The 11,672-nt window shown below is 43.1% G+C and overlaps 1 protein-coding gene across 1 annotated transcript in view; it reads right to left on the reverse strand.

Moving 5' to 3' along the window:
* Positions 1-9,159, reverse strand: part of clpb (ClpB family mitochondrial disaggregase) — a 31,375-nt gene extending 22,216 nt beyond the window's left edge. The window contains exons 1-3 of the mRNA XM_030108850.1: positions 8,520-9,159; positions 8,243-8,294; positions 5,362-5,448 (exon numbers count right to left, since the gene is read on the reverse strand). Of these exons, the coding sequence (XP_029964710.1) occupies positions 5,362-5,448; positions 8,243-8,294; positions 8,520-8,976 (596 nt within the window). The 5' untranslated portion in view covers positions 8,977-9,159. The remainder of the gene's footprint in view (positions 1-5,361; positions 5,449-8,242; positions 8,295-8,519) is intronic.
* Between the last annotated feature and the right edge of the window lie 2,513 nt (positions 9,160-11,672).

An 11,672-nucleotide genomic window follows, 5' to 3' on the forward strand; every position in this document is an offset into this window, starting at 1 on the left:
ACACACACACACACACACACACACACACACACACACACACACACACACACACACACACACACACACACACACACACACACACACACACACTTCACATTTACCATGGACATGAGCCATGGCTTTGACATTGAGACGCAGACATGTACCGGAAAACCAGTGAACGAGCGCGCGCCGACTGAGCAGCGGTGGCCGAAACATGAACCCTGCCAGCGCACGGCTGCCGCCATTAAACCCGTAATGTGGCCTGGGGGGAACTGATGGAGCGTTCTCAACTAAATGGAAGCGGCAGAGGCGTAAAACGGCTTAAATAGGAAGAAGAAGAAGAAGAAGAAAAAAAGGTTATTCATATGAGGATGAGGGAGTCTTCTATTTTTAGAGCAACTCTATTTGAGCAGGTGGGTAACGGAAAAAGAAATAAACAACAACGCAGGTCAAATCTAACATGTGGGTTACCTGTTTAGAAATACTGTTTTACAAAGAAAGTCAAAATGGGGAAGAAAAAACAATCAAACAAAAAACCTTTAAAACAGCAAAAACAAGAATTGAAAACAGATAATAATTCATATTAACCACGGCTGCATTTTACCTCACTTCGGGATTTGCTTGTAAACTGGTCTTCCATTGGCTGTATGAGAAGATCTGGCACGCACGACTTTGCTAATTTTTTTATAAATCACATCAGATATTCAAAATAATTCATCTGTGTCTAATTTGTTCAAGAAAAAACTACTTCAAATATAAAAAGCAGAGTTAAGCAGACATTCGGCGTCTATTTGGCCTGAAGAAACGAAAGAAATGTTTCTTTAGATTATTGAAAATAGAGAAGATCACAGCACAAGCTAAAATTATAAAAACGTTTGAAAACGACTGCAACGACAGGCTAAAAATAAAAAGGTGTTTACGGTAGTCGTGTATATCAGTTGTGTTAGAAACTAACAAGTCCTTTACGAGAAACAAAAGACATAAGTCCACTTTATGACACCCAATCAAAAGTAAAAATGTGTTTGATTTCCAGTAAAAAGGAATAAGATTGCCATCACAGACAAGGGAGAGATCCTGGGAGGAATGGAAGGGCTGACTGCTGGCATCCACCATTACTGAATTACGTTACAGAGGCTGAAATTCCATCAAGCAGATACTTTCTACGAAATAGATTTTAAGTCAGGATAAATAAAGTGCATCTCTTTCAGTTTGTGGGCCAAAAGATTTAATTCCTTCGATGATAAATATATTTTGAAGCCAGTTCATGGTCAAAATACCAGATAGCAAACCAACTCGAGCCACATGATGAAACTGCGAGGTGAGTGTTGTCGACGTGAGAACAAATGTGCGATCCTGTGGGAGAGCGATGCTGAGAACTTTCTGACCAGGTCTTTGTGTCTGACCTTGCAAAGGGGGTAAAAAGGACTATGGTGGGGGTCCCCTTTTGTTACTGTATCGCTGTGGCTGGAGGGGCTGGAGGGGCTGCAGGGGGGTGGGGGGGGGGGCTGACCCATGGAGGGCTCTCCTCGCCCTTGCAAGCACTTCTACAAACACACGGACGCCATCCTACGAGACGCACAGACTCGGGCTAAGGTTGGTCACACGAGGATGGGCAGGACTCTGAAGGAACGAGATGGTCCTGATGAAAAGAGTTAATGGCATAAGGAAGGTAAACACGGAGGGGATAAAGAGAGGAAGACTCCGGAGAGGAGGAGGAGGAGGAGGAGTGGGTGAAAGGAGGGAAGTGGGGCTAAAAAGATGAAAGAGAAGGAGATTTAATTACACAGGACGGTACTAAAACTAATGAGCTTTTGAAAACAGTTTATAGTTTTACTAATCAACTGATGATCAAGTGGCTAACTTTATTTGGGACATTTAGGAGGAGAGTTGCTGCACTAATTTGAGGCCGAACTGAAGGCATGCAGAGGTTAATTAGGTTAAACTCCCATTTAAAAGACTGCAAAAAAGTTACAATTACGGCCTTCCTGATGCAATCGAGCAACAATACTATCTGCAAACGGCATGATTACTTCTCTCTCATGGCTGAACTAAAATAATATGCACGTAAGGTAAATGGAGATAAAGTGAAGTAGCTGCTAACTTATCAGCCTCATCTCCCACTTCTTTTTCTCCTCTGGGCTTTATGGATTACATAATAATGCAAGCAGCATTTTATTTAAGGGGAACATGTTTCTTCTCGCAGCTACCAACAGGAAAAATACCTGTTTACATGTTTAGAGTTGATGTTTGGCTGCAGAGCATCAGTCCTGGACCTGAGTGGGAGTGTCAACCTTTCCCGGACCTCCAGCTCTGCAGCACCGTCTCCCTCTGCTTCCCCATCGGAACAAGCTGCGGCCACGGCCGTAGGATTTAACCTCCCAACCCGGCCGGAGCTTCGCCAGCAGGTGACCGGTGTAGGTTTCCGATCCGGCCCTGGAGGGAAGACGGGAAGCAGACACTTCCGCCTCACTGGCACGATAATGGACACCCGAGCCGAACTGACCACCCATGCCTGACCACCTGGCCCAGACGCTGGACCTCACTTGACCCCGGCTCACCTGCTTCACACCCGGGGTCAAATAGATGCCAAGACGGTGGCATATTGTGACTTTTATTTTTGCATTTAGAGGTTAAAATATAGATATGGAATTCTCTGGAAATCGAGGCTGTGTTATTTGTGGAAACAAACTGTTAATATTCCACTTATTTCTTTGTTGTAAACCATAATAGCCACTCCACGTAGCTCTGGCCAACAATAAACTGTCTGAACTGTTTTCTCCTCCGTCCCGATGAGGAACTCGTCTTCTCATTTCATCATCCCGCAGCGTGCTCTGGCTTCGGTCCCCTCCTTCCTCCCGTCGAGCCGCTCGGCCGACAGGTCGGAACGGTCAACAGGCGTCACACACGGCTGAGCGCTCATTGTGCACGTGAATGCGGCGAGGGAGGGACAGGGCGACAGAAAGAGAGATGGAGATGGGCATTGTGTGTTAAAGAGTGCAAACAGAGGGCCAGGCCCTGCGCCTCCCTGATTTAGCCCCACATCAAAGCTAAGCAAACACACGCCCACCAATGTCTCACCCTTAATTCTTCCACACAGCCCCCTGCTCCACCCCTGATTCGCTCGCCGAGCCACGCCGAGCCCCCTAAACACAAGAGGGGCTGCCTGGCCGACGGCGAGTCCAGAACACTGGTGCACAGTTACATAAAACAAAAAAAAAAAACTTCAACTAGAGTGAAGGAATGTAAAATTAAACACATTTCTGCTCCATGTGAAGTTATCCTGAAATGAAATGCTGAAAGTTTAGCTCCTAACTTTAAACACGGCTAATACATATCTTTGCAAAAACAACTAAATTCTGCATGAGTCACACTATTTTCTCTATGGGCCGACAGTTCAGTGACCAGCCAACACAAGTCCAAAGAGATAAAGAAATGCACAAATAAAATAAAAGAAGCTGTACTGCATCAATTCGCAGACAGGACGGTCAGGGACTCACGACCTGTAAAATGTCTGAACTGCAAACACACGACTAACGCATATTCCTCCTCGACGGTTCACCAGAGAGATCGCCTGTCACTAAAAAAACGCAACATACGAACACGTCGTGAGAGGACGCTGGGATAATTCAACAGCGAGATCCATCCTGACACTCTGGCTACGGGCGAGACCTCCTTCATGAGCGATGCTCGCTGCGTTTTCACTTAACGGCTGCAAATAAAGTTGTGTGTGGCTGAGTAATAGGCACTTGGCCTGCAAGATATTTGGTATAAACTCCCCCTGTTTCCTATTGTGTGTGTGTGTGTGTGTGTGTGTGTGTGTGTGTGTGTGTGTGTGTGTGTGTACAGTTTTGTGAGAGGGTGCGCATGCAGAAGGTAGAGAGAGAGAGAGAGAGAGATGTGTGACAAATGTGTGTGAACCGATGTTCAGTCTTCCCTGCAGCAGTGACGGCTCACTGGGGGGTTGGAGGATGGGATTAAACACAGAGGACTGTCACTGTCTGGCTGAGTTATAGCACTCATAACACACACACACACACACACACACACACACACACAAACACAAAAGTGTGTCCAAAAATAAAATGCTTGACAGGGAAAATAACAATCAATCAGCACACAAGATGTAAATGTGAAGACAAACACAAGAGCGTGAAAATATCAAACTTTTTCATCATAATCTCTCAGTAATGACGGATTAGTTTCAGAGTGGAGAACAGAGAAATCAGTAGTGATTCTTATCAACAGTTATAATTGTCCTAAATGTTTAAAGAATGTGAGGAAAAACTCTGACAAGTGGTGATCGATGTATCATCACGTGACTTTTTTTTGTCTGAAGTCCAAGCAGTCATCATAATCACATAAGATAATTAAATTAGCATATTCAATCATGTGCAAGTGGAAAATGTTTGGCCATTGTAGAACTTGTTGTTATTGAAGATAACTTGGTCAATAATTATTGCTAAAGATCCTCTGGCCAGTGTGTGAACTGGAAAGTTGTGTGTGTGTGTGTGTGTGTATGTGTGTGTGTGAACCATGATGGCTTCTGCTACAATGGAGATGCTTCCAGCTGATCTTTGAATGTGAGATACGAGGGATGGATTGTCTATCGCTCCCATGAGATGCTCGGTCTGGAACGCTGATCTCAGTACTGTATGAGCGTGAGAGCAACGTAACTGTGGGCTGGATCTGGATGATTTTGAGCCATGAATCCACCTTGGCTGATGCCACTAAGTGGTAACCGTCTGCCCTGCACAGGAGCATCTTCCCTGCAGAGTTTCTACTCTGTGTGTGAATGCATTGAAGAAAAAAAAAAAACACTGTTGGAAAAGTAAATATATACAATTCTATTTCCATATCTGTAAAGGGATGACACCACAACTTTTTATATTCTACTACAACATGAATTCATGACTTGATAAAGACATGAAAAATAAAACTGCTCCATCGGTGTGGTTAACATTTAACACCAGACTGTTTTAATACTCAGACTTCAAGTAATGCTGGTGGCTCATGAGGCTCTTCCACAAAAAAGTGACCGCACAACCCTGATGGAAGGGGGGGGAAAAAATAAAAAGGACTCATAAATTGGATTTGGCCCAGCCTTAACCTCGGCCCCTCTCTGTGTTGTGTGTGTTCTGGGGGCCAGGAGGCTAATTTAATTTGTTGGACAGACGGATGGGGGAACGGGTAAAAAGACCGTCTGTCAGTCTCGAAGTTGCACTTTGCACGACTGAAGATGTACTGTAAGGACGACAGCGGGGCCGTGGATGACATATGCTGCCGGGCCAGCACGTCCAGACAGCTGCACGATGCCCAGCCGCTGCGTTTGCGCCACATATGCTCGGCAGGAGGGGCTTCGCGACACGTTAAAATGCTGACCTGTGCTGTCGGTTCATGGCGGCCACCATGAGAGCGGTCCAACCAAGACGGTGGCGGTGGTTTGGGTCGACCCCCTCCTCCAGCAACCTAACAGGAAGAAGCAGCAGAGATCCCAAAGCTGTCAGAGTAGCACACGTGTCCGATCAACGTATGAATTCAACGTATTTATGTAGCGATTAACAATGATCCAGATGTACCACATTTATCTTCTTGTGTGTGTTTATACCTCTGATAAGTCACCTGAGACGCAACAACGTAAAACTAGCACATGTTGTCTCGCTCTCTCTCAAGCCACGCACTCCATCTTTGGGGCAGTTAATGCGTCCGTGTGCTCGAGCCAGGTGTGTGTTGAGTTTCCGCCCGCTGCCCGAGGGCAGAACACACCAGGCATCGCAGTGGCACGGTCCTTGTAAGTGTGCGTGTAAGTGATCCATGTGTCGTCTGTGGCGTGGAGCGGGCAGACAGTGTGAGTGTTTACAGTCAACACGGCGGCCTCTGAGTGCTCTCCGCGGGTTTTCAGCGCCCGGTGTGCACGGAGGAGGGGACGCCTCGCGGCACCCCGGCAGACGAGCAGAGAACCGCCCCGAGCACTCTCATAATGGAAAGTCAGATTTTCTCACTGTCATCGCACATGATGATTAATTCCACTTTGCATCAGGAAGAAAGTTAAAGAACTTTGTAATTAAGAAATAGCTGCTTGTACATTTTTCATATAGTTCTAAAATACTCTTCTTTTATCATAACTTTCTGCCAGTGAATATCGGGGATGCTGATTCGACCCTTCCTGACACTTTACCACCAGTAAAACATGAGATTTGTGGTTTCTAATTCAATCAAAAGAGCTAACTGAACCGAATCAACTAAATTCATTTTATTAAGTAGACACAATCATTTGTGATTTTTCATCTTAAAAATCAAAGCATTTACACTGTAGTTACTGAGTATTTTAAATCATATTAGGTTAAAATGTTTCTTCTCCAACCCAAAATGTATTGATTGTCAGAAATTGGCATAATGCCTGCAGAGGAGAGACTGCGGACCGCCAGTAGCCCGTGTCCATACTAAATTAAACATCTAAACCTGACCTCATATAAACCTGTACACCGCTTGCAAGCTCTTGGCTTCCAGAACGGATAAGAAAATAAGCAGGCCAATATTCAATAGCTTTCCAATCTAAAATTATTCAGTGTAAGGTGTAATATCTTTGCTACAAAGGCGTACAACAACCTCTTAGTGCTGGTGATATTAGAACTTACAGGCTTTTTTGCTTTGGCTATAATATAGCTGTAAGAAACCAAGTTATTTTTAGCTGCAGCTTTCAAATATAAAAATAATGAAACACAAAATTACAATGTCCACAGCTCAATTCCAGTCTCATACCGTCTTGTCCAACAAAGGGAAAATAACCTCTAATGTAATTTTTATGAACAATTGAAGTTAATTATTACACGTTAGTCACAAAAAATGATTAACAGCCGCCTTCAAGCCTTTGAGTTTACTTTGAGATGTGAACTTCATACTGTTGTAAAAGTTGGTGCCAGAGTTTTCTTCCTGATCAAACCAGAGCAGGGCTTACATGATGGCAGAGGGATTCAAACCAGCAAACTGCGGGTTACAGGCTTGCATCCCTAACCCTGAAGCAGTTTACAGTTTTGGTGCTATGCTTCTAAAAAGCCTTTGTGAAAGCGAGCCGTCCGCCTCCCGGCAGACACGCCCTGACACTCTAACACAGCACTTAACACATCTGTGACCTGCTAACTGGCTGCCTCCCTGCACTCTCACCTACACCATCTGCCACATGTGCGCAGGTAACCCAAGCCTGCAAATGGAGACACACGTCGATGAGCACAAGTATGCACACACTCAAATAAGTGGTTTGGAGAAACTGCTTGCATTCAATGGTACATGCGTAGTGTCTTCCAGACACACAAAAATCTAAATTCAAGTTAATGTGTTAGTGCATCTGACTAAGAAGGTCATCTCTGAACATGTTTCACACTCTGCACTCATTTTTTTCATGAAAACGTGGATGTTGCCAGATTTGTGAACAACTATGGCCCATGTTTTTTTTTTGTTTTTTTCCCAGGAGCAAAATCTGCATTGGTAAACTCTGAGTGCGAAGGATTCCAGGATGTGATCAATTTCAGGTTCAAATTCTTAGCACAGAAATAAATCAGTTTGAATTACATGAATAAAAACAATGCAGAAAGTAACAGAAAATATGGTTTTAATAAACCTAATAACGCGGACCTACGCTGATACATTTTGATATAATATGGAACTCTACTGTCGCCTGCTGGTGATTGGTAAAACTACAACTACTGCTAATGACCCTGCAGTAAAAAATGTCTATGTGCGGAATGATAAATTGACTTAAACATACAGGGAGTTTTGAAGCCTTTAGTGGTCTCAAAAGCAATTTACGCTGTTATGAAAATACAGTTTAACATATTTACACTCTCAGCGGATTGGCCCATTTCTCTGAATGTTTGTAAGGAATTAAAAAAAATCCATTATGGGTAAATGTATTCATTATTTTTTGGGTAATACAATTTAAAATATAATTTGTTGTATGTGTAAAGGAACCAATTAAAATCAATTCAAATGCAAAACCATACAGGTCACAATTACAACTATTGCAGACTATGAAAAGACTAAGCAGATAACTGAAGTTAAAAGCATTTAACTAACAGGTATAGGTACGGATCTAAATTTAACTCTGTCATTAAGCATTATGTATTATGCTCACATTCACATAACTTCGATTAAGGTCGACCAATTCATTTACATTTGATAGTCAAAGATGACATGTGCGTGCATGTATGAGTGTGTGTGTGTGTGTGTGTGTGTGTGGGGGGGGGGGGGGGGGGGGGGGGTGTACCTTGCCACATCTTGGGAGTTGTTGGTCCTTGCTGCCTCCAAAAGAGCATCTCCTAGTTGGTTAAAAAAAACACACACACAAAACACAGAGACATATCAAACACATGAGATGAATATCAACCCTGATCCCTCCAGGTTAAGACCACTTGGAGGTTAAATGGGTTTGTTAAACTGCAGGATCATTGAAATGCATAATATTTTCTTTAGGAAGCTAAAAGCTGACACATCAATAGATAGACACGTGAAGTGAGAGCAGGAGAGCAGAGTGATGGGCGTACCTTTAGTATCAAAGTCTTTCTTCAGACAGAAGGCCACTGCTGCAGCAGACAGCACGCCGGCAGAGGCCACCCCAGCCCGGCTGGCTCTCCCACCTGCTCCCCGGTTCTCCCCTCCGCTGTGCTGCCCGCTCTCCTCCCAGTACTGGTTGTTGTTGCGCCCCCTGCTGGCCAGGGCCGCCCAGGAGCTGCGGCGGTTCTCCAGGTTAGACAGCCACCTGGGGGCGAGATGGTGGTACTGCACCGATGGGTTCACACTGGCAGCTGCGGTCTCCTCAGCCAAAATCCCCCGTCTGGAGACCCGGGACGTGGACACGATGGGGTTCCGGCCGGTCTCCGCCGCCGTTTCGCGGATGCCCTTGGACGCGGCATCGCCCGTACTGGTCTGAAAGACGCGGCTACACGGGGACAGGCTGCGCGACCTTCGTGCAATTAGCCTGGTAGGAACGGAAGATAACATGGCGACAAACGCGCCAAAAACGAACCAGGGGAAGAAACCCTGACCCTGGAAGTAACTCTACCGAGCAGGCGACACTCCACAAACCCGGGATTCCACGATGATTGAGCCGAAACAGCCGCGTTATTCCCCCTGACAGCCAGCTAGTAATAACAACAGTCACCTCACTACGTGCGTGGATGTCACTAGAACCTGCGGAGCATGCTGGGAAATGTAGTTCTGTGTACTGTCAATCTGTTACATACATCTGTGTTTTCAATATCATTCAAAAGATTAAAAAAAAACGTCCATACACAGATCAACGAAAAGATTTCAAGGAGTTTGAAGTTTTAAATACGGATGAATAAGTCTCCCTGTTTAAAAAAAAATGGAAAAAGTATCGAATATGGAACATTTTGAGGTGTTTTTGATTTTAATGATAACCTAAAATTATGAAGAATTAAAAAAAAATCAAATAATTCAAGTAATACATATTAATTATATGACAGAAATGTGTTTCACGATTTGAACTGAATCATGGGAAAAACTTTTTTGTAGCGTACTGTAATATTGCACCAACATCTGTGTTGTGAAAATTTTCCTTTCTTTTTTGATGAAGAAACTCTTACTTGAAGGACAGGCTGCTTTTACCTCGTTGTATTTGTGGAATTTGTATTTATCTATTTACTTTTTATTAACCAATGTGTACCTATATGAAGAGTTATTCTTAGCTCAGTAAAATATATAATTACATTAAACTATACACTTTTTTCTCTGTCATTGAACTATCTGAATAAGATACGACAGTTGCCTAACGCGAATTAACGAACGAAAGTAAAAACAATTTTCAGGCAGTGCAAATATGCACAATGTTCTATTCATTAGCAGATTAGTGCAATGTCCAACTACTTCTGATTGCACTGAGATACATGCAGTTGATGATGTTGAGGGTCTTGGTTGATTCGTTAATGTGTTTGAACAACAGCACCGAGCTGATCAGGTTTACTTGGGCTTTCGATTTTATCTCCATTAAGCAGTCACACATTCCAAAAAGATTATGAATAACAAAGAAACCACGAGAACAGCTCTTATAAATTTACTTTACTGTATATTTCATTTTGATTTTAATCCGCCAGGTGGCGACAAATCCTCGAAGGCAAACGTCTTTATTTGAGTTCATCAATTTTACACATTCAGGTTGAAAATAGACACTGGAAGTTTTTCTACTTTTGTATGATTAAACTGAAAATGTTGCCCTTACCGTCTTGTTGACGTCTCTGTTTTCCTCAATCGTTGCTCAGTCTAAGCCTGTTTGTTAGTCTGTGAGATCGATTGGATTAGATTGTTCCAAGACATTTTCCCTTTGATTAAAACATCAATAGGAGTTCAAATTAATTTATCTTTGGTATCAGGGCACATGCTGCACGCCTGTAACATCGCTGTTAACAGAAGCTCACCCTTGATAAGAAGTATCTAACTTCCCTTTAATTCCTAAAATCCTTGTTACAAGTCAGCTGTGTGACCATTTATACACAAACAATCTATTTCTTTCCAAATGACCTTCTCATGACCTCAGACAAAGGAAACGTCTCTGTTCTTGTCATGTTAGCTCTACGTGCTGCATTTGATACTATTGATCAGTACTACAAAGACAGATTTATCACTAAGATTAAAGGAACAACGGTAAGGAGGTTCAAATTATACCTTTTTGACAGCTTTCACGTTTTCCCTGTTATTGATGATTATTTCTCATTCAGAGTTCAGAGCTCATTTAGCTCATTCAGATTGAATCAAATCAAAAATAAAGTTTGATCTAATCCACAGTTAAGAAACGTGAGCAAAAAAACAAAGTTCTTATCTTCATACTACACAAACATTCAATTTTTTTGTCTTTATATAAATAAAATAAAACATATTCAGCTTGGTGGAGAAAAGTAGGTGAATCCCTGAATGAATAACAGATTTGACCTTTTTTGATAGCAACAAATTCATCCAAGTGTTTGGTTTGCAACGGAGAGGACATCTGGACTATTCCTCCTTATAGTTGAGGTCATTCCTCGGCATTTCTACTGGATCTGCCTCTGAATGGGCCACTTCATAAGGCAGATTTTCTGTTTGGAAGCATTCTGTTGTGGATTTATTTTGAGGTTTTGGGCTCTCTTACATTATTGAGTGTCACTGGTTCTTCTCTGGTTGAACAGTCATCCATCCATCCATTCATCCATCCATCTTCTATCTATCCTGTTTTTAGGGTCACTCTGGTATGCACAGAGAGAACATGCAAATTCCAGTATTTGAAGCAGCGGACATTCTACGAGTGCTGACCCCTGCACCACATGCATTTATGCACATGCACATGCACACTCATTTAAAGAAAATGAGTAGCCAATGCAAGGAAAGTCTGTCAGGCGTGAGAAAAGATGTTCATCACTCGTATGCAGAAGATGCCTTGAACAGCAGATCTGAAGCACGAAGTTGACACATCAACATATCAGCTTGCTTCATTGGGCACATCTTATTATATCCTGTTGAGATGTGATGCTGCTGCAGGCAAGGACTCGTAACCCATTTACAACTATTCTTTTAACAGTTTTTAAATCTCTTCATCTCCTCGCCCCTCCCTACCTGACCGATCTTCTCTGCCCCCTCAACTCTTCCAGAGCGTTACGGTCGGCTGACCAACGCCTCCTCTTCATTCCCAGGACCAGGCTAAAAACCAG

The sequence above is a fragment of the Salarias fasciatus genome, chromosome 14 (genome assembly GCF_902148845.1).
Source record: "Salarias fasciatus chromosome 14, fSalaFa1.1, whole genome shotgun sequence".
In the NCBI taxonomy this organism is placed as follows: Eukaryota; Metazoa; Chordata; class Actinopteri; order Blenniiformes; family Blenniidae; genus Salarias; species Salarias fasciatus.